The 24575-nt window shown below is 34.4% G+C and overlaps 1 protein-coding gene across 7 annotated transcripts in view; it reads left to right on the top strand.

The window, feature by feature from the left end:
• Positions 1–24575, top strand: part of SLC10A7 (solute carrier family 10 member 7) — a 263082-nt gene that overhangs the window by 56401 nt on the left and 182106 nt on the right. For 4 of the 7 annotated variants that reach the window (XM_003899245.5, XM_003899243.5, XM_021938838.1 and 1 more), the window contains exon 5: positions 22155–22193. The exons of the other annotated variants lie outside the window; for them this stretch is intronic. In XM_003899245.5, the coding sequence (XP_003899294.1) occupies positions 22155–22193 (39 nt within the window). The remainder of the gene's footprint in view (positions 1–22154; positions 22194–24575) is intronic. 7 annotated transcript variants of the gene reach the window in all.

The following is a 24575-nucleotide window of genomic DNA, read 5'->3' on the forward strand; positions in this document are numbered from 1 at the left end:
TTGTGCCTGTAAACTTCATTTTATTTATAAATTTTCCTAGGAATAAGTTTTATAAGATAAGGAATCAGGGATCAGTTTTAAGATGGTCTAAACAGTTTTAAAAGCAAAAATATATTCTTACCTGTTAAGTAATTTTCTTGTTTTCATATGTGTTTAGAAAAGGAAAAAATTAATTTCATAAACTTATTTTGAATTAGTCACACCGTGAGTATGATGTGCAGATTTCTGGAGAGAGGAAGAGAGAATATATGTGTTAATTATGCACAGTGGCTGTCTGATACTTGGTTGGACTGTATAAATAACTTTTTAACAAACAAATTTCAGTCCTAAAAGATGTTGTTCTTAGTGGAAATATTTCCTGTGAAAATTCTAGTGGGAAGCTCTGTCTTTGTTTCATAAGAAATTGAGTATCTTTAAAAAAGAATCATGAATCTTTACATCATGAGCTTTACATCTGGAACAAATTTCTTCAACTTTATCTTTTCTATTGTGAGTTAAGGGAATACTTTTTAAAAAATGGGTAAATAATAAACTCTGTTTTAAAGGAAACAAAAACTCTGTTTTTATCTAAGATACCATCTGTGGCTTTAAATATTAAACCCTCATCTACTTTGCTTGCAACCTAAAATCATTCTACATAAATGTCTTCATTTATTTGCAGTTTTTTTCCTCCAATAATGACTACTTTGATAATGACTGTCATAGATTCTTTTTCTAATATCATAAAATTACTGTTATTCTCAATGGCATGACACTTTCTTTTTTGGATTAGGCTCATATTATCACATGAACATAATTTTAGGCCAATGGCATTTCAAGGGAAAGGCTTACTATTCATTCACTGTCCTAAAGTACATTGCATTGTGACTTCTCTTAGTCACATACAATGTTCTGCAATGACTATATAATAAAATTTTATGTTCTTGTATGGTTTATAATATTTTAATAACTTATTTTTTATTACAGAAGCATTATATATTCTTAGTGAGCAATATAGAAAATATAAATAAAAAATACCATAATCGCACTGTTCAGATAACTACATTAATGTTTTTATGTGTATCTTTTCAAACCTTTTAATCTGCACATATGTTTAATGCAATGAGTCATACAATTCATACTGTTTTGTAACTCTATTTGTCCATTTAATATAGTGTGAACATCTCTCGATAGTGTTCTACAACATTCTACAAATAGACTGTTCATTATTCTCATGTATGGATGTGTAATTATTAATTTCAGCCCTGGATAGCTCCAGTTTATGTTTTTACTATTAGAAAATAATGGGGCCATGCGTGGTGACTCATGCCTATAATTCCAGTATTCTGGGAGGCCAAGGCGGAAGGATTGCTTGAGCCCAGGAATTCCAAGACCACCCTGGGCAACACAGTGGGACTTCATCTCTCAAATATTAACTAAGCATGGTGGTACATACTTGTAGTCCCAGCTACTTGGGAGGCTGAGGAGGTGGGAGATCGTCTGAATCTAGGAGATCGAGACTGCAGTGAACTGATTGTGCCACTGCACTCTAGCCTGGGCAAAAGGGTAAGACTTTGTCTCAAAAAGAAAAAGAAAAAGGAAATAATGGTATGATGAAAATCTTTTTAGCTAAATCTTTTGTGGACCTGAATTCTGTTTTCTTTCTTTCTTTCTTTCTTTCTTTCTTTCTTTCTTTCTTTCTTTTTTTTAAAGACAGCCTTGCTTTGTCACCCAGGGTGGAGTAATAAAGCTACATGTCCTAGCTTACTGCAGCCTCAAACTCATGAGCCCAAGCAATCCTCCTGCCTCAGCCTCCCAAGTAGCTGGGCATACAGGCTTGTGCCACAATACCTGGCTAAGTTTTTGATTTTTTCTAGAGACAGGATATTACTATGTTGTCCAGGCTGTCCTTGAACTTCTGGCCTCAAACAATTTTCCTGCCTCAGCCTCCCAAAATGCTGGGATTACAAATGTAACCAAATTATTTTCTGAGATAAATTTTTATAAGAGACATTGCTGGGTCAAGGGACATGTATGGACATTTGTAAGATACTGATATTTGCCACACTTTCAGCAATATTATAAAGCATGTGAAGTTAACTTTTCCCTGAACTCTCATTAATCATATGCAATATTCGTTTTAAAAATCTTCGCTCATTTAGTGTTTTCTCCCCATACTACTTTTGTTTTTCTCCTCCCAATGCAAGTTGGTTTATGTTATAAAGATGACATAATATTTTATAGACATGTATTTAATAAATATTTTTATTTAATGCCTTTTCCCCAATTTTCATTGCTTGCGTTTTGGAGTAAAATCTAGAGGGCAGCATTTTAAAAGTTGCTGTATTTTTTTATTTTACTTCAACCAGAAGACGTACATGTTGTAGTTGCTGAATGTGTTATTTAACTGGATCTCTAACCATGTTATAAATGGTGCCTGTAGAAGGATCTGGGGACAAGACCTTTAAACTTTTTTTCTTTTTAATCACATCTTAAGATCTTGAAGAATCTGAACTTATATAAGAATGTTTGTACTACTGTTATTACAGTGAAACCTTCTGAGAGTATCTTCACAGGTGATTTTTTTTTAGAGAAAGTCACTTACAGATATAAAACATTTGACCAGGAGAAAGCCTCAGGTTGTCAGAGTTACTTACACACCGTTGTTCAGCTGGGCATCTTTATTAAATCATCTCTTGGCAGTCCATTAGTTGTGGTGCTACAGCTATTGCATGGCCCACTAAGCTAATATACCTTCAATCACTAACGGAAGGATAACCTTAATAAAAATTTGAAGTCGATTTAGTACTTCACTGCTTGCTGACTAGTGTTTTACTTTTTAGAGTGTCTATACAATTTCCATGCTGTGTATTTTTGATATTCATATATATCTTAGATACATAGTATATTAGAGTCAAATAAAGATTAATGGTGTGGAGAAGGAAGAGTGTTTGGGAGCTCTTCCTTGTAATCCTGACTCAGCCACTGTTAGACATTGTGTGATCCTGAGCAAGTCACTTCCCACACTGGGCTGCTGTCTAATCCTTATATGTAAAATTAAGAAATTGGGAAGAGATTTTCTAATATTTATTTCCATACTTATTGTTTGTAGAAAATTTAAACCACATTCTCCTGAATGTAGCACTCTGAAGCTTGTTTTAAACATCAGCTATGATTTTACTAACAAAAAACAATTGCTATATGCTTCCCCATATAAATATTTGAGTAACTAGAATAAAAAAAAAGAGAAGATCCACATTATTCAGTGGTAAGTGATACAGGAGAAAGCTCATTTAAACTCAATTAACTTTAAAAAATTAATGTTTTGTAGCAATTACTGAAAAATATATTTAGTCTTTATTTTGAAAAAATAAAACTAAATTATGAAAATAAGCTTATTTTATCATTCACTTAACAAAATTTATGTGAGAACTATTCACTAATTCTTGGCATGAATGGAGAGAGAATCAAGTGTTGCTTTTAAGGAGTGGGGGCTGATGTAATTTTCCTGAGTAAATTGTATGATGACTTGATATCCTATCTTTCTCTCTTGTTTATTTTTGCAAAAATAATTGTTAGTTAGTTTTCACAGGTGCTCTCATTTAAAAAATATCCTGATCACTCTCCATTTAAGTGCCTATCCTATCTTTTTTTTTTTCTTCTCATTGAGTTTCTTCTGATTTTCATTGACTTACTTAAATTTTGTAGAATGGGCAGTTATATTTAGCAACCATGTTACGTTTTATTTGTGATATATTTGCAAGGTGTTTAAAATACTGTACAATTAGTGATAGTAAGCCAACCAAAGCTGGAGTGCAGACATAGACATTGGGTGTGCGTACAGAAAGGTAAAAGGTTTTCCTGGGGATCATTTTAGAAATAATCAGTTCATTAGTGAACCATTCCCCACTGTGATGTCTCTTGTTTCCTTGTACAACCTAAGTTCTTAGGGAAATTGGCGAATGAATACTTAGATAACGAAGGCTTACTGGGCCTTACTTTATATAATTTTTTGTAGCATACTTACTGGTTTTGTATTTGCCATCTCATTTAATGCTCACAAAATTTTATGAAGTTGGCGTTGTTTTTCCCATTTAATGAAATGAATAAACTGAGATGCAATGAGTTTTCATAGCTAAATATGTGACAAGTTGTTTTGAAATCAGATCTTCTGACTCCATTATAAGTGCTAGTTCTAGTATTTTATAAATGCCTCTGTGATGATTTTAAATTAAAACAGTTTATTTAATATGAAATCCTTATCATCTTTAAATGTGAAACAAGGGTATCTTTTGTGAATGTTAGGTGAGGTCTTAATCTCCAGATCATGTTACTGTTGAAAATAATGACTTGAAAAGACATTTTTACAAATCACAAGCAGAACCCTGAAGCTTAATCTTTCTTAGTTAGGAAGTAGTAACAGTAATGTGGTGGTTTTGTCTCATTTCTAATTCTGTTAAGTAAAACCTTATTTTTTTTATTGAAATTTTCTGTGTGAACTTCAAAACCAAATAAATATAAATAAGCTAAAACTTAATGTCATACAGTTATGTTTTTCTTTTTGTTGACTTCTAAAATTTTTATGATTTAAAAAGTCATATTTTTGTGTATATAATTTATAGACAGTGAAATTCATTTTTAAAAATTATATAATGTTTTAGAATATGTATACAATTGTATAAACACTACTACAATCAAAATTTAGAATACTGCCATCAGTACAAAAAATTCTTTTATGGCTCTTTCCCATTGCCCTACCTGCAGTCCTTGACAGCCTGTGATCTGATTTCTGTTTTACCTTTTCCAGAATAGTGTATCAGTGGAATCATACAGTACAGGTAGCCTTTTGTGTTTGGCTGCTTTTACTTAGCCGAGTGTTTCTGAGATTCATCCATGTTGTTCCATTTATCCATAGTCCATTCCTTTTATTGCTGAGTCATATTCCATTGTACGAATGTACCATAATTTCTTTATCCATTCACCACTTGAAGGACATTTGGATAATTTCCAGTTTTGAGCTATTACAAATAAATGTAAACATTTGAATACAAGTCTGTGTGAATGTAGGAATATCTGTCTCTTGGGTAAATACCTAATGGTGGGATGGTTTGCTCATATGGTAAATATATGTGTACTTTAAAAGAAACTTTGTTTTTGACAGTGGCATTATCATCTTCAATCTATACTAGCAATATACGGGAGTCTTCATTGGTCCACATCCTCACCAACACTGAGGTGCCAGTTTCTTTTTAAATTTTAGCTCTTCTTGCTGGTAAATAGTATTATCTCATTGTGATTTTAATTAATTAATAGTTCTCTACTAACTAATAATGTTTAGGATCTTTTCATGTGTTAATTTGTCATCCACATCTCTTCTTCAGTGAAGTGTCTGTTCAAATCTTTTGCCAATTTTTAAAAACTTGGGGTTGTCTTCTTATTTGTAAGAGTTTTGTTTTATATTGTTTTAAAAATATATTCTGCATACAAGTCCTTTATCGGCTATGTATTTTAGAAATTATTCTCCCAGTCTGATTGCTTTTTCATTTTCTTTACAGTGACTTTGAAGGACAATGAAGTCCAATTTATCCATTTTTAATTTTATGATTTAAAATTTATTATATCAAAAGTTTGTGATTTTTGTAGCCTAACATATATATGTTGTCCTAATCCAGAGTCACAAAGATTTTCTTTAAGTGTTCTAGAAGTTTTATAGATTTAGTTATTATGTTTAGGTCTATGATCCATTCCAAGTTGCTTTGTGTATATAGTATGAATGAGCATCAGAGTTTTTTGTTTTTTGGTGTGTGTGGATGTCCGGTTATCACCTATTGAAAAGATTATCCTTTCCACATTGAATTACTCTAGCACCTTTGCCAAAAATCAATTTACAATATCTATGTAGATCTGTTTCTGAACTTTCTCTTCTCTTCTGTTGATCCGTATATCTGTCCTTAAGCCAGTACCACATTATCTTGATTAGTGTAACTTTATCTTGAAATATAATATAAAATGTGAGTCTTCCAACTTTTCTAAGAAAAATTCCTTGAGTAAATAAATAAATAAATAAAATTTATTTTTAAAATAAATTGTAGTTATTTGTCAATTTGTACTAAAAATCCTGCAGGTATTTTGACTGAGATTACATTGAGTCTATAGATCAATGTGGAGAAATTTGACACCTTAATATCGAGGATTCTAATCCATCTCTCTCTATTTAGGTCTTTTAGAATTTATCTTATCAGTGTTTTATAGTCTTTAGCATACACAGTCTACACATATTTTGTTACCTTTATTTTATATTTCATGTTCTTTATACTATTTGTAAATATTTTTATTAATTTCAATGTTAAACTATGCCTTCCTAGTATATAGAAATACATTGATTTTTCAATATAGACCTTGCATTCTTGAACTTTGATAAACTTTCCTATTTTGTAGTTTTCTTCAGAAGGGGGATTTTCCAGGATGATGTCATTTGTGAATAAAGGCAGGTTTATTCCTTTCCAATCTATTTGCTTTTTCTTTCTTTTTCTTGCAGTATTACATGGCTAACACTTTCAGGCTGTTCAAAACAAATATCAAATTAGATTAGTAAAGAGAGTTTTAAAGTTTATTGTTGAGTAAAATAGTAAATACAGATTGTTACACATAAGCCTTCAAAATCAAAAGTGGTTAGAAGCTCAGAGGCCTACTCTTGCAGATTGGGTTTTATAGCAAAAACGAGGAAGTTGTTTAACCTTTGTAATGATTTGGATACAGCAGTGGGGATTTCCAGATAGCAGAGGATGGGCCAATAACAATTACTTTCACCATTTTTGTAAGGTGACTTAGTTTAGTTTCTGATTATCAGAGACATTTATAAGGAATAACCCAACTTAAGTTTTGCTTACATTTACCAATCAAATAAGGTTAAGGTTGCTTTTGTGACCTAACTGACTTGGTCTCCTTAGGGAATTTTCAGCCTAGTCTCCATTTTATTTTACTTTGACAAGGCCAAGGTTGGATAGAACTAGTAATAAGATTAGACATCCTAACTTTGTTCCTGATTTTAGGAACACTCAGTCTTTTACAGTTAGGTATGGTGTCAGCTGTTTGGTTTTTGATACGAGGCAGAGGAAATTCTTATCAGTTCTAGTCTTCCAAATTTTTATCATGAATATTTATTGAATTTTGTCAAATGCTTTTTCTGTACCTATTGAAATGATTGTATGTTTTTTTCTTTTTTCATCTATTGATAAGGTGAATGGCTTGGATTGATTCTTACGTCTTATGCTAACTTTGCATTCCTGGAATCAACTCCACTTTGTCATACTCTATCATCCTTTTTATATATTGCTAGATTAAATTAGTTCAAATTTTATAACAAGTTTTATGTCTATCTCCGTGCATGAGGATTATTCTGTGGTTTCCTTATGACGTTTTATCTGATTTTGGTATCAAGTTAGTGTTGGTCTCATAAAATGATTTGGCAAATTTTCTTTCCTGTTGTATTTCTCTTGGTGAGTTTTTATAGAATTAATATTTCTTCTTTAAATATTTGGTAGAATTCACCAGTGCGGTCATTTGGTCCTGGAGATTTCATTTTGGGAAAGTTTTTTAACTACACATTTAATGTCTTTGATATGTAATAGAAAATTTAGGTCATCTGTTCTTAAGAGAGTTTTGGTAGTTTGTGTCTTTCAAGGAATTTGTTCATTTTGTCTAAGTTTTCAAATTTGGGAACATAATGCTGTCTACAATATTCTCATCTTTTAAATATCTGAAGGAGTTTAGGATGTCCCCGCTTTCATTCCCATTGTTAGAAATGTCTGTATTCTTTTTTTTTTTTTTTTTTTTTTTTTACCAAGAGCAGGGATGAACAAACTGGTTTGCAGGGCAAATCAGGCTTGCTGAAAGTTTTTTGTGTGGTATGTGAGTTAAGAATGTTTTTTGGGGGGATGAGGGGATGGTTAATGAGTCCAAAAAGAAAGAATAAATAAGACTGAGTATTTGGTAGCACAACAGGGTGACTATAGTCAATAATAGTTTAATTGTACATTTAAAAAAACTAAGGAGTATAATTGGGTTGTTTGTAACACAAGGGATGGAGGCTTGAGGAGATGGATACTCATTTTATGTGATGTGATTATTACACATTGCATGCTTGTATCAAAACATCTCATGTACCCCATAAATATATACACCTATTATGTACCCACAAAAATTAAAATAAAAGGAAAGAATAGTTTTTACATTTTTTAATGGTTAGAAAAAAGTCAAAAGAAGAATAAAATTTCAAGATGTGAAAATTAAACAAAAATCAAATTTTAGTATCCATAGATAAAGTTTTATTGGAACACAACCACACTTACTAGTTTATATATTGCCTATGGCTGCTTTTGCACCACAATAGCAGAGTTGAGAATTTATTACCATGTGGTCCACAGAGCCTAAAATACTTATAATGTGCCTGTTGTATAATTTAAAAATATATCTAGTCTTTGACCTAAGTTCTTGGTGCAGAGCTTCAATAACCTTTGGAATTTTCTGAGTGATGGGAGTATATTTGTTAGGCTAATGAGGTTACTCTTGGTGAGTCCTAGATAGCTTTGGGATGGGAACTGGCCACCAGAAAGACCAAGCATGTGATTAGAAGGTTGGAACTTTCAGCTACCTGACCTCCAGGAAGAGGAGGGGGCTGGAGATTGAATTCAATCATGTGATCAATGATTTAATCAATCATGCCTACCTAATGAAACACCAATTAAAACTCGGTGTTTCCTCTTCGTTTGTAAGCATCTTGATGTTCTCTGAGAGAGTATGGAAGCTCTGCACTCCTTCCAAGACCTTGCCCAATGTGTATCCCTTATAATTAAACTGTAATTGTTAAGTATGGCACTTTGAGTAAGTTCTGTGAGTTATTCTAGTGAATTATTGAACCTAAGGGGGACATTGGAACCCCTGAATTTATAGCCAGTTGGTCAAAAGTGTGGGTAGCCTGTGGACTCTTGAAGTGCAGCTGCTGTCTAAAGCAAGGGCAGTCCTGTGGGGGATTGAGTTTTTAACTTGTGGAGTTTGATGCTAATTCTAGGTGGTTAACACCACAATTGTATTCCAGTACACACAGTTGGTGTTAGACCAGTTGGGTTAAAACAAAGCCGTGACTCTTTAAAAGTTCACCAATCCCTGTTTTAGAGGTGTATTGATTTCATTTGTCTTTTTCAAAGGCCCACCTCTTGATTTCAGTGATTTTTCTTTACTGTTTTTCTGTTTTTTATTTCATTAACTTCTCCTCATATCTTTATTATTTCTTTCCTATACTTGTTTTGTATTTAATTTGCCCTTCTTTTTCTAATTTCTTGTGCTTTTGGAATTATGCCATCCTTCCCTTCTTGGTGTTGAGTGACATTATATTTGCACTTTGAAATTGGCCATGGTGGGAGTATTTACACCATGAAAATCAGCACATATTACAAACTGGTGTTCTCCCTTTATCCTAAGAGCCAGTTGTTAAACGGTTACTAGCATACTACTTGTAATGGCAAAAACACAGCCTTTAAAAATTTTCTTAGGGGACCTAACATTAAAAAAAAAAAAACTCCAGTAAAAAGTTAAGTCAGGAGAGGAAGGAACTTATTAGTTAAAATATGATTTGCAATATAGATTTCAAAATCTAAAACTGTAAAGGAGATTGTGCAGTGTTTGATCCTGAAGACATAAAGAATAGGATAGGTGGACACCATCTGTGATTTCAGTGTAGTCCTTTTGAGGAAAAGTGCCTTGATGAGATGATCTGCAGAAGTCCATTGCAGTTCTGTGAATCTATGGTAAGTTATTTCCCAGAAGATGGTAGGAAAGCTATTTTATTGCTAATGAAAAGCTGATGAGAGAGTTATTGCTGAGGGATTGATCCATTGCCCTCTTAAGAAGCTTTGAGATTCCCAGACCTAATGGATGGAAAAGAGCAGAAATAACAGAGTTAAGAAAGCTAGAGTCTAAAATTCGTAAGAAACATTAGATGCTTTGACATTGCTGTCACTTAGGTTTTGTGGATGCACTTCTAAACAAAGCGTTAGGGGAATTCTTGGCCAATTCCTCTCTCAGTGTGCTGAGGGCTTAGTTCATATGTTGGTATTAAATAGAGCCCCCATTAATTGATCAGAAAAGTGCTTGTTGTATTTCACTAGGAGATACTGGAAAAGCCCATTTTAAAGTTAATTTCTATGCTACCATAACTCTTTGATACCATTGATCTTCTTGTATTGTAGTTATTATGATGTCTCTCTTCTAGCCCTAGACTCTGAGTTGGTACTCTATGGTATTTATTTTTGTGTTTGCTTAATAAATTTAGGTTGAAGGAATGAATAATTAGAGAAGCATTTGTTTTATTATTTTCTGGAAGAGATAGGAAACCCAAAGGATTAAGAATTAAACTTGAGGAATATTGAGAAATTGTTTTTTTTTTAAAAGATATAATATCAAATAGTATATAACATTTTAAGTAAGTTTCATTCAGCTTAATCTTAGAGATTTACAATAAAAATCTTAGATATTTATCAATAAGTTATTAATAGATAAATAGTATAAATAAATAGTGTTTTCAATTTAAGTGTTGGTATTCTGGGTTATACACATGGTTTATTCCTATGAATATTCAGTGTTAGCATGGCAAAGAAGACTAAGTAGTTTAGTCTTCTTTTAAGTAGTTTCATTTTGGCATTATCCTCAACTCATTCAATTTTTAGTCAGACAGAGTATCTAATATGTGCACAGCATTGTTCAAAGTTTGCCTAAAGATTAAAGAGAGAGCCTCTAAAATTCTTAACATAATTCTAGGAGAAGCACAAAGGAAAAAATATTCATAATTCCATTTACCCCAACATAACCATTAGTGTTTCAGCATGTGCCCTTTTTCCATGATATATCTACAAATGTCTGTTAAAAATAATACATAAAACAGACAGTGTGGATGTAATAGAGAGAGTGCAAGAGATGTCTGGAGATGAGTTCTTTTCTGGCTTTACTGCTGTCCAGCATGACCTTGGGAAAGATCCTTTGCCCGTCTGTCTGTTTCTTGATTTCCAAAGGGATTGTCATAGTATTTAATGGCCCTTCCCACTTAAAAATTCTGATTTTATAGAAATTGAACACCTTTGAAGACTGAGATTTCAGGAGGATGCAGTCAAAATGTTTAAGTTTAATTTCACCTCAATTATGAGGCAGAGTTTAAAATCTGCCTTGAATTAAATATTTGAATTAAATATTTCTTACTATTATTAGGTATTGTTATTGGGAACCAGTAACACTTAAAGTACCAAATTTCTTCCAGAACCAGAACAACAATCTGAATTGATGAGCTTATTTGAACTGATAATTATGTTTTTAGGAAAATGTTGAAACAATTCCTTTAAGCTCTTAAAAAGTATTCTACTAGAAATAAGAATCATCACTATTTTAAGTACATGACATTTCATTAAAAAAAAGCATACCAAAGAGAAATCAAAGCAGCTGTGTTACTTCATTCTTTTTGCACCTCAAGAAAATTGATTTTGCCTTTCCTCTCTTGCTCCATGCATATTGTGAAAATGTAGATTTGTATGCACGAACTATTGCATGTTGTGTACCAGGGCTTTAAAAGTGTTAAAAGGTGTCTATTTTGTCTTAGAAGGGTCAGTTTGCACATTAAATGATTTTTGTTGAACAGTTAACATGTCCTTTTACTTTTACTGTTTTGTACTAGAATTTTTTGTATGCATTTTAACGGTTAAGAGTCCCCATGTGCTTAGAAAGGAATCTGAATATATGTGCCTTTTTAAAAAAAGCCGCAGCACAATGTAGGTTATTCCATCAATACCATCAAATGACTGGGAGCTGTAGTTGGAACAATATGTAAAAATACAGCTTGTGAAAGATTTCCTTTATTAACTGTCATCATCCACAGAATATATGTTCAAATAAACGTTGTGCAATAACTAAATTTGAGATTAATAGGCCCCTTAAGAAACAGCAAAGTCATTCAGAATAGTCAGTGAAAAATAGGCTGTAAGACTGTAACATGCACATATTGTCCTGCTTATGTGCTCTCTCTGGTGTCATTCCCATTTATCACTGTCGGCCAGCTCTGTTCTCATTAAAACACTCTTGCACAAAAGCAACTTAATTTTCTTAAGAGGAGAGGACACCTGATTCAATTTAGCACCCAGAAAACAGTAACTTGAATGTACTTTTTCCTTGCCTGAGTTGAGATGAATAGTTATAAACAAGGATAGCAACCCCGTATTCACCTCAAGATTTAAGATATTAAGTACTTTTTTCCACTGATGTCAAGCAATGGACCTGTAGAAATAGGCAAGAAATGTAGCTTGCTCCTCATGTCAAACATTCACTCTTAACTTGAAGATTGTATATTTGTATATATACACACACATTATATATATCTATATCTATATATAGTATACATACCTCAGAAGTGTGTGTATATATTTGTATATATATACTTCTGTTAATTTCTGTAATACTTTAAAACAAAGAATTAAAATTAATCTTTCTTTAAATTGGTGAATGTCTTGTAGCAGTACTGTCTTCATTTAACTTTCTTTGTTGAGAGAAAATATTCAGTAATGGTTTAAGTAATATTCAGTAATTTAAGTAATGGTACTTAAAAAATACAATGATATACATAAAAATGGTATCAGATTAAAAGTGTCTGAGCGTAGTGTATAAACTCACATTTTAATTGATATCCTGTATATGTTTACTTTTCTGTGGTATGGTATAGTAATACTTAAATATGACATAGAAATGTAGAATTCAAATTTTTATTGTAGTGAGGTCTATTCAGTGAAAATAGTGGTAATTAAGTAGTCAGTATTAAAACTAGTAACTAGTTGCATAAGAGAAAGTCAATCATCACTGGCTTTGAAAGAAACAATAAATATTTCTTAATGTTTTTGACTTTTTATAGCACTTTAGAAAGTACCTTGCAAATAGAATTAAAATGTTTTGTGTTTCCATATTTAATTGAATACTAAGTATTGGAATTCAGTCTTTAATGTTTTCGTCTTTATGTGTTTTTAAAACTGAATCTATGCTTAGGGAGAAAATAAATATTAAGGTTGTTTCTCCTTCCTGTGAATCAAAGCCTGATGGGATATAAATTCACACAGTTGAGGAATTTTCTAGGGTGAGGCAATTTAGCTTTGACCTCCAACAATTGTGACCAATAGTCAGTTTTCTCTTCCTTATTTTCAGTGATGTCATATGCAATGGGAACAAGAGATTATACTAAATAAGATTTAATGTGCCTACTCAAGCTCATATTTTAGAGGAAATAGTTTTTTATTTGTCTGACCTGCCGGGGTAGTCCTTTATTATTTTTCCCTTGTTTAGAAATATGGTAGTGTCAGGCTTCAAGTACCAGAAAATTAGACTAAAAGTGGCTTTAGCAAGGAAGGACTTATTTTTCTCATATACCAAGATGCCTGGAGGCAGAGCCTGCTGGCATTTATTCTGCGGCTCAGTGACATTAGAGTGGCTATCTCTCCAGTGCTCTTATGGATGCAAGATAGCTTTCACTGCTCTCGGCAGGAAGAAGCGGCAGTACCAGAAACTAACCTCCCTCCCTAAGCCTCCACCGTCAAGCATATATCACTTTTTATCTCATTGGCCAGAACTTTGTTGCATGGAAACTCCTAGCTTTTCTTTTGTCTTATTTTAAGGTATGTAACTTCTGTCTAAGGTGTGTGACTTCTATACCTAATTTGTTGAGAATTTTTATCATGAAGAGATGTCGAATTTTATCAAATGCATTTTCTGCATCTATTGAGATAATCATGTGGTTTTTGTCCCTCATTCTATTGATGTGGTGTGCCACCTGTATTGATTTACATGTGTTGAACCATCCTTGCATCCCTAGGATAAATCCCACTTGATCATGGTGTACTATTGTTTTGATGTGCTGTTGGATTCCATTTGCTAGGACGTTGTTGAGGATTTTTGCATCTGTGTTCATCAGGGATATTAGCCTGTAGTGTTCTTTTTGTGTTGTACCCTTGTCTGGTTTGGTATCAGGGTAATGTTGACCTCATAGAATGAATTAGGAAGAATTCCTTCCTCTTCAGTTTTTCTGAGGTAGTTTGAGAAGAATTGGTAATAGTTATTTAAAAGTGTGGTCCTGTTTTTTTTTTTTTTTTTTTTTTTTTTTTTTTTTTTGGTGGGAGACTACTAGTGATTCCATCTGGTTACTTGCTATTGGTCTATTCAGGATTTCTATTTTAGCTTCTCCTTTTTTATATGTACTTTTTCTGTCTTGCTTAAAAAAACTGTTTTTATTTCTGAGGGCATAAAGAGAGTTTCATATTTTCTTCTAAAAGTGTTAAAGTTTTGCCTTCCACATCTAGATCTTTAATCTGTCTGGTATATTTTTCTTTAGTATATTGTAAAAAACGCAGTTGCTTCCCTTTTCCTCACTGCTTTTATGATACTCTTATCATACAGCTTTCTCATATTGTTTAAAATTTTTTATTGTTAACATTTCTTCAGTGGAGGTTGTTTTATCTGGTAATCCACTCTGTTCTGGGTTATTGAAGTGACCCCAAAGAGAAGTTTCACGTTTGCTTCTTTCAAGGGCTTGGGAGTTCCACTGCCCCTTCATCTGTTTTGTCTTTTCTTTCTTTAAATAAATTGTTAGTTTGAAATTCATGAGTCATGTAGGTAGTGTAAATTCAATCCTTACACCCACCTTTGATGCAGACCTTATGCTACTTTCTTAAATTTGTAAGTAGAGTTTTCTAGTTGCTTTTACGCAGTGCTGGCAGTCCTTCTATACTTCCACTCTGCTTTATGCCGATGTCTCGTTTCCAGTACTCCACCCTTTGCAGACCAAAGCCTGTGCTGCTTATGTCTTCATGGGCATGAGTGCAGTATCAACTCATATGCTTTACTACTCTGGCTTTGACTAATTTCTATAAGTTTAGTGCAATTGTCCCATGGTATCTGTGGGGTATTGGTTCTAGGACCCTCCAGGAACACCAAAATCTACAGATGTTCAAGTCCCTTTTATATAATGACATTTATATATAAATGCACATCTTCCTGTATACTTTGTCATCTCTAGATTATGTAAAATACCTAATATACGATGTAAATGCTGTGTAAGAAGTTGTTACACTGTATTGCTTAGGGAATAACGACAAGAAAAAAAGTATATACATATTCAGTAGATACAACCACCTTTTTTCTTCTTTTTTGAGTATAGGGTTTTTGATCTGTGTGGTTGAATCCACAGATGCAGAACCCACAGATACAGAGGGCTAACTGTACCTGTTTTTTGTTTGTTTTAGCTCAGCTATATCTTTAGAATGTTGTGTTGTTATTAAAATCTTTTTATTGAAGGGTGTGAATTTAAGGATTATGTACCTGAAATACTTCTCACATATTTCTGTTCGCCATTCCCACCCTTCCTTTGATGACATCTCTGTCAGATCTCATGGTTTTCTGGTCACTTTTGATTACAAAAATAGTCATATCTTTGGCAATTATGATTAATTTCTAGCTATTAAATAACCCAGGGCAGTCTAGTTTAAAACTTTAAATTCCTTTCTTTCCCAAGTGAGGCCAAACCTATGTTTTTAAAACATAGAAAGTTATACTTTTAATTAATGAATATATAAACATGATAAGAATTTAACAATAGGGCCCCTGGAGAAGAGGGCATGGTCTGTTTCACTGTTTTGTTGTTGTTGTTGTTGTTGTTGTGGTTTGTGTTTTTATTTTTTTAAAGTTTCTCACCTTTTCTACTTCCGACCACTTCAGAGGAGAAATGAATGAGAGAGAACAGGATGGGGTATTAGTTTATTCATACTGTCATACTGTGGCCCTCAATGCCCTCTGTCATAGCAGGGGTCTACACGCTATCTCTTTTTACTGGACAGGTCAGGGGAGAGGGTTGTTCAGAATATACTTCCAACCCCTGCTCCTCTTGTTCCTTCAGCCTCTTGCTGGTGGAGTCTCTTCTTGGGAGTGGTCTCTCAAACTGAATTAAGTTCAATGTGGCATCTTCTTGGCTCATTTGGAATTGGCAAGCCCTTGCCTCATCACAGAATTGAAGTATACTTTGTCCAACTGTTTACTGTCTCTCCTTGCCCTATCATTGTGGTCTGTTCTAGGCAGCCCCTCACCTTTGCTGTTTCTAGTCAGGAAGCAAGTATTTATTTCTGGTTCACTTACGCACCTCACAGTGGGAAATGCACTGGGTGAGAATGTTCCTAAGAACTCTTACAGGGTGTATCCGATGATCCTGTGGTGGCCCAGTGTGGAATTTGTCCTGTCACTAAACATCCAGCATGGAACAGAAACGCTATTCTAATTTCTTTGCTGTTTGTTCCATCACAGTTGCTTCGTTTGTAGATATCACCCTTTACTCCAACTTGAGAGATGTGGTGAACAGAGCAGCTTTCTCCTGTAGAGAAGGAGGAAAACATTTTCATTTATCAATCTCCTCTGGAATTTCTAGTCTTCACCTATACAGCCTGCATGTGAAGTGGTCCCTGACCCACTTTTGGTGTCTTTTTATAAGTACCGAGGTATGTGTCTGGTATCTTACTTTTGAATAGCAGGATTCTTCTCCCAAGTTTGGTATTCTCCTAAGGGTATTCTCCTAGGCTTGAAACATCATTAGAAATTCTGAGATAACCATAAATATCCCATTTTTACATTTTGGTGAACATTTCTATGTATTTTGAGAATCAGATACTCAAAAGCAAAAGCTAGAAGTTTAATACATTAACTTACCATAAATTATTCATACTCAATGTAAATAATGGATTTTATATTTTGTTTATTTAGTAGCCTCATAAGGGAAGGAAAAAGAGGCGTGTTGGACCAGCATTATGAATATTTTTGATATAATGTCATAAGAGAAGACTTGGGTAGGAGCCAGCAGTATACATATATTTGAAATGCACTTATAAAAGGGACTAGACATATTTATGTAACTCCAGAGCACAGAGCATGGTCCAGTACATGGCAGTTATGGGAAGTTATAGGTTTCAGGCTTACGGTAGGCTTAAGGTAGAACTTCATAATGTTTAGAGCCATTCAGCAAGGAAAGAGCTTGCTTTTATGAGAGAACTCTTTTTCCTCATTTTCTTAGGGTTTTTTTTTTTTTTTTTTAAGAAATTTACCTTTGTTTTAAATAATTCCAAGTAGTTTATGATGTAATTAATTCATTATTGAACTTGCTTAATTTTCCAAAATAATTTAATAAAGACATGCTGTATAATATATAATGGAACATTAGTAAAATATCTTATATTGGGTAAAATTGGGTTGATACCAAAAGCAATATATTATCTACAAATGTGTAATATAAAGGAAGTCAATCTAGTCAATATTAAAAAAAACTCTCAATATGAACTTTTTTTTTTTTTTTTTTTAGCTAGGGCTGATCTGATTATCTACCAAATGTGATTACTCCAAGGTATACATTTTGCTAATGGGATTTTATGAGTTAATAATAAAAACATTACTGTGTAGGACATTCAGTTAGCACAAGAGGTATTTGTTCATTCACTCATTTCTTTCAATGAATTAGACAAATTCTTGTTGTAATGGAGAATTCTAGAGGCGGAATGGGTTTTGAAATATTTTCTAACAAAGGAGATAATAACCAAAGAACTGCTATATTTTAAAATCAAGCTGGGTATGGTGACTCACACCTGTAATCTCAATACTTTAGGAGGCTGAGATGGGAGGATCGCTTGAGTCCAGGAGTTCAAGACCAGCCTGGGCAACATAAGGAAACCCTGTCTCTACAAAAAAATTAAAAAATTCTAGCTAGGCATGGTGGCTAATTTTTGGTCATTTGTGGTCTACAGTCATACTACTCTGAACTTGCCCAATCTCATCTGATCTCGGAAAACAATATTTATATTAAACATATTTTATATAACTATATCACAATAGGAAGGTTCAAGCATTTTAAGAGAAGTAAAACAAGATACTGTTTTGAAAACGATGTGAAGGAAATTATTGTATTGGATGGGATGGATGGGAGTCTGAAGTCTAGATCTCCTGTTACTGTCATAGGTTAGCTATAGTACCAGATGTCTGATCCAGTCTTCTGTGCCTTGGATTCTGCCAAACACATAAAATAACTCAGTAGGAGATGAAGACTTTGGACATTTCAGGAAATCGTACTTGTGTCAGCAATTCATATTTTTTAATTAATGAATCTATACACATGATAAAAATTTTAAAATAGTACCAGTGGACACAAGGGCCTGATCTGTTTCACTATAGATAGATAGATAGATAGATAGATAGATAGATAGACCTTCTCACCCTTTCTACTTCTGGCAACTTCAGAGTCAAGGTGTGAGTAGGAGTAATAAACAAGTGGGTGCTTGGGATGAGTTTCATTAAACTCCTTCCTTACATGACCAGGGGAGAGAGACATGTAAGTAGGTCGTTTCATTTTTTCTGAGATAGGGTCTTGCTCCATCATCCGGCTGGAAAGCAGTGGTATAATCTCGACTCACTGCAACCTCCACCTCCTGGGTTCAAGCAATTCTCCTGCTTCAGCCTCCCAAGTCACGGGGATTACAGGCATCTGCCACCATGTCTGGCTAATTTTTGTATTTTTAGGAGAGACAGGGTTTCACCACGTTGGCCAGGCTGATCTCAAACTCCTGACCTCAAGTGATCTGCACACCGTGGCCTCCCAAAGTGCTGGGATTACAGGCATGAGTCACCATACCCAGCCAGTCATTTCAATACAGTGGAACAAGTCCCGTGGCAGAGATAGGCTCAGGATGTTCTGCCAGCAGGTGTGGGGATACTCAGTCCATCTGTAAGTGTAGATATGTGTGTATGCTAAGTTGTGTGTGTGTGTGTCGGGGGAAGGTCATTGAAAGCCTCTTGGAAGTAATAGGGCCAGGAGGCAGAGAAATACTGGGTAGAAGAGGATGGGGTTCCTGGCAAGACCTCCACCCTCAAGTCTGGACCCATGGCCCAAAGTAAGAACTATTCTTATTTTCCCACCTGAATGTTGCCTTTTGTCCTGCCCCACCCCTTGTGCCCATGAGAACTGCAAACCCCAGACTCAGGGCACGTGTGCGCACATGTGCGTGCACACACACAGAAGAAAGAGAGAAGCTCCGAACATCCAGAGGAGAAGCAGCTGTACATCAGAGACTACGGTCAGAGAGGAGTTCGATTAGGAATGGCCAGACTCCAGGGAAAGATTATCGTCCCACTGCACCCCCGCTTCCAGCTCCCTTTCCCTCTGAGAGCTACTTCCACTGCTCAACAAAGTCCTCCACATTAACTAGCTTTTGATTTGTTTGTGCGACCTGATTTTTCCTGGACACCTGACAAGAACTCGGGTACCAAGAGGGCAGAGTGTAAAAGGCTGTCACCTGACCCTCCACTGAGCTAGTTAATACCTAGCCATCCATGGATGGCAAATGCTAAAAGAGCACTGATTGTAACACACGTCTTCTGGGGCTCCGAGGATCACAGACACCCCCTCCTGGATGGCAGAGCTAAAAGAGCATTTTAACACACTTGGACACTGCTGCGGGGCAGCACAAACTCACCCTGCTCCTGCCAGAGAGGAGCAACTGGCCAGTTCCAGTGTTCCTTTGTGCCTGTTCCCACACCCATTTGCTTGTGTGCTCACTCCTGTAAGGGATTGAGCATGGCGGCCGAGTAAATGAGCTACTCCCTTCGCCAGTCCCATAATGGATCAAGGGAGCTCTCCCATCTCAGAAGGATGATGACCAAGCTGTGTTATTAAAATAAAATAGAATTACCTAGGTAGAAGAGGGGGAAGGGTATTTTAGGCCACGGAGCAAGGAAGTAAGAAATGGCATGATGAGTTTGGGAAATTGCAAGTAGTTCATTGTTGTCACAATGTAAAATTTGAGGCAGGGAATGAGATGGATAGAAACCTGTTCATGGAGGGCCTTGGACGCCATGCCAAGGAGCTGGGAATTCCTCCCTAAGTCGAAATACATGCATGTCTTTTATATATCAATAAAATACTCTAAATATTTATTATTACTTGTTGAAACTCTGGAAATCATGGTTGTTTCATAGACTGCAACCACAGAATTGAGCCAACTATTACCTTAATTATCGGTTGCTGTTGAGCACAAGATCCTTGGTTTCAGTGTCTGATTTCACATGGTCTTCAGAGTACCCAGAACCTTAATCAATCATTTCACAAAAGATTGACGGCACTCACTGCACAGGAGGACAGTATAGTCAACTGAGTTCAAATCCATCACCACTGTTGGAAAACAACTAAGAATGAGTTGACCTGCAGCATCTTTGGGTACCTAAGATATCCCATCACTGTCATTTTATAAGAGGCAGGAACATAGGCCAATTCATATAAAATGTATTTCTTGCATTTGTGTTAAAGAAGAGAACAAGAGAGGGTAGGAATATGGTGATTTGATCTTATGAGTAGTAGTTGTTATATACTCGTATAGTTATGAGTATTTATGAGTTATTTATGAGTATGATATTATTTGTCATATATGGTTATTTTACTTTGACTTCTGAGTCTTTTTTCCTTGAATGATTCTTTGTTTCCTCAAATGCTAGACAAAACCGCTAGTTATTGAGTAAAAGCTTAGTGAAAGGGACTAGAAATAAAGGAATTCAGAAGAGAGAGCCTCAAAGGGGGAAGACCTCCTTCCTTTATTAAAAAGAAGTAATTCCGTTTTTAAGCACAAAATAAGATCTAAATATAAAAGTTGTTTGTGAGAAAGGTACGTATTTTGTAGGAAGGAGGGCCAGTGTTCCCTGTTGGTGTTACCACAACTCATTTATTTATACCCTTTTACTTATTTTTCCCCAGACATAAAACTTTTTCCTGGAATCATCCATAATGGAATTCCAGGAAGATGTGTTAAATATATTGCTATAGTTTACAATTGTCATCTGTAATGTTTTATTTAGCTGATTTTCTTTTTTTCACTGCTCCCTGTACAACACAGAACGCCATATGCCATTGTCCCTGTCAGGAAGCAAAGGTTTCCCTGGTCTGTGCCTGTGCCTGTGTTTATGCCACAGAGGAGCTGTGGTCCAGTGCCATCTTTTATTGATAGGGCCAGCAAAGGAGAAATCTAATGAAATTATCAAAGCTTTGAATTAATTATGAACTGGAATAGGAGAGCTAAGCTCTCTGGAGCCAAGGATCTCATTACCCATTCACTCTCATTGCATCCTCTTCTGGAGCAGAAGGCATTTTCAGCTACAGCTCTTAGCCTGGCTTTGGACTTTATTCAAACTTACAAAACTGATATCCTCTTTTTACTACAGTGTGGCTGCTAATGTCCATGATGATTAATTTAATTCTGCTCTGGATGTGCAGGAGATGTAAATAGGTTCTCTCTACCCCTTTTATTATTTTTTCTGTCTTATTTTCTTTTTATCAAATTGGATGTTATACAAGTTTTTTCCTTTTGGGTAATGTGAGAAGCTTGCAGGACTCTGGCATAGCTTCACTGAATATAGTGATTACATTAAAATTAAGAGCTATATTACATCTACTATGTATTCCGTGGATATTTAGGTAAGCAGAAAGTCAAATGTTTCTTCTTTGAATTTTGAACACCAATTTGGAGTTTTTCTTTCTTTTCTTTACCTTAGAATTAATGGTACGGCAGTAACTTTCCTAGTCTTAACAGCATTATTCATATTTCTAATGTGTGATGTATAGAAACAGATCTTACCTTGTGATTGTAGCTCCTAAGACTGTGCCACTGACAGGGAGCAATTAATGTTTGTCTTATATTTCTGTTTTTCCTTCTCCTAGTAATATACATTTTTTAACGAATAAATCAACCTCTGATTGTTTTAAATTTAGTAGGAAAATCAATAACAACGTGGTCTCAATTTAGCATTGTCAGTGATTCTTTTGGTACTGTCATGTAGGTTCATGGCATGACAAGTGTTTTCTGCCTGCTTTTGAGAACCATTATTTATGAATTCCTAAGCTGTAGCTCATCTGTCTCAGTGAACTACAGGCCACTGGCAATTTTGGAAGCAATGACTAACTTTGGTTTATAGAGTCAATGTTTTAAGGTTTTGAATAGTGGGGGAAGGGAGAATGATAATCTTTGTCTTTATTATTCCTGTTTACTTTCAATGAGTTTTTTTCCCCCTATTTATTTTCTTTATAGGCAGCTGCAATATTTAATTCAGCCTTTGGAAGTTTTTTGGTAAGTAAACATGGTTTAACTTGTCTATTACAACTTTTGCTGTGATACTGTTTATATGAAAGATTTAGTGAAAGCTGGATTTCTTTTACTTTTTGGTTAAATATAAAAGTTGTTGAATCTTTTCATGTGCCAGTATCCATACCCTGAAGAAAATTAGTTAATAAATAAATCAAATGTTCTCTTACAATATATTTCGGAGGCTTAGGTTTTAATATTCCATTTAAAGAATTCAAGCAATCAATTAAAACACTATGTGTCTCCTTATAGAGGTTATGTCAATATATTGATCATTTAATGAGGTCTTTTAGATTATTATTATTTTGTGTCATGGGACTAAGGATTTTGAAAAGGAAACATGACCCAGCTGGTCAGAAAGGGAATGCTAATTTACTTGTTGACATGCCATTTATTTTGTACATTTCACTGTCAAAGAAACTACTGGCTTGGATGCTTCTGAGAAATCTATGTGAAAGAAAATTTGAAAGGAAGATATGACTAATGAGTAATTTGCAAGTAAATGTTGTATCAATATGTATATATAAAGATTCAAAAGTAGTTCAGCTTTCATAAGTAGAACCAATATAAGGATGTTGTTTTAGCGTTTTTAATCATTATTTTAAAATAAATGATGTAACAGAGACTTGATTTGTGTTATGAAAGATTGAGAAACTAAGTTTTCTGTTAATTTAAAATTTTTGTGCCTTAAAACTTTGTTAAATTCCTGAAGTAAATTAGAATATTATATTTTGGGGGGGCATAACTCATTAGCAGGTATGTAGTACAGTGATTTACAAATAATTGAGAGTAAACTAAGTGATGTATAAACTAGTTCATGAGTCTAGGTAAAATATCAATTACCTCTGTTTAAAATGCTGTGTTAATTATTATTGTTTGTATTTAAATGTAGTTAAAACTTTTAAACATGTTGTTACATAGTGTTAATTCTACATAGTGCTACACAGCTTTTAGTGTCACATAGCCTTACAGAGTTTTTAATGATGTAGCATCTGCAAAAAATATGCATAGCCTATATCTTATTTTTATAGAGCCAGTAATGTTTTTTGCGATGCTGTCTTATTTCTGGGTTTTAGACAATAAAGTCTGTTTTAAAAAATAATCTTTTGGATTGCTTAGTTTAGACTCAGTAATATTTTAAGTCATTATTTCATGTGTCCAAGTATTATTCTATATGTTATCACAATTGTTTAATAGAATAATATCTGTAAAATATGAACTTTCTGGAAGCCAATTTTGGTACATGATTTGGTACCATACACCTCCACTATCAAAACATAGCTTCTTAAGTTGGATCTCTTAGTCTTTCAGATGTCTAGACTTTGAGAAAATAAAGTTGACACAATTTTGTCTGAGTGACTGAAACAAAATACACGATTCCTTTGTTAGAGAACAAGCTTACTAAGTATAGTGTGAGACATGCACTGACTATATGAACGTATCATATTTGTTTTACCAGGCCCACTTGTTTGGTAAGGTCTAATGAAGTACAACTTGTGCTTGTGGTTCTTTGGGATTTGTATTATGCTCTTTCACTCCTAAGAATCTGTGTATTCTCACTTCTTAGTCTTTTGCTCTTTTTCTTTTCTTCACTTTTTTTTCTTACCCTAATTCAGTTAATCGATCAAAGGTATTTATTGATTTCCTGCTACACAGAGGTAGTTTTCTAGTGTCTGTGAAGAATGCAAAGAAATATAAGGTGGGTCCCACTAGGTTGTGGAGATGACATGTAGAAAAAGAAATGCAATGTAAAAGTTAACAAGCCATATGAAAGATGTTACTAGAGATATATGATTGTCAAATAAATGGCACAGACAATATGCACTCTAAATTCACAGATCTGACAGAAGTGATTGCTCTGAGCTGAGCCTTGAGGTATGGGTAGGAATTAACTGGTAAAGGAGAGGAGAGGAAATGGCATGAGCAATGGCAGAAAGGCAGAAGTGTTGTTTTACTTTTTTTATTCCCGTTCCTTCCCCTGCTTTTTCTTTCACAAAGTTGAAAATTACCAGAGAGAGTTCGAGAGTGAAAATTATGATTAGGTATGTTTTGCTCCAGTGTTGTAAGAGAAATAATTCTATATCTTTTTTTCCTCTCTTCACCATAGTTACAACAACCTAGGATTATGAAACATGTGTGAACTGTATCAGTTAGAATTAGGTTTGGCTTAACAGAAAGAATAATAATAAAAGTGACTTACATGAGATTAAGATTTATTTTTCCATAATAATAAATTTTTCCATTTGGAGGGAGCTGTCCAAGTATGGTATAGTGGCTTCATGGTCTCATCATGGGCCAAGACTCCTATTTCTGTCCTCCACCATCTGCAGAATGCAGTTTTCTTCCTCAAGGCTGCCTCATGATCCA

Source organism: Papio anubis, chromosome 3 (genome assembly GCF_008728515.1).
Source record: "Papio anubis isolate 15944 chromosome 3, Panubis1.0, whole genome shotgun sequence".
Taxonomy (NCBI): Eukaryota; Metazoa; Chordata; class Mammalia; order Primates; family Cercopithecidae; genus Papio; species Papio anubis.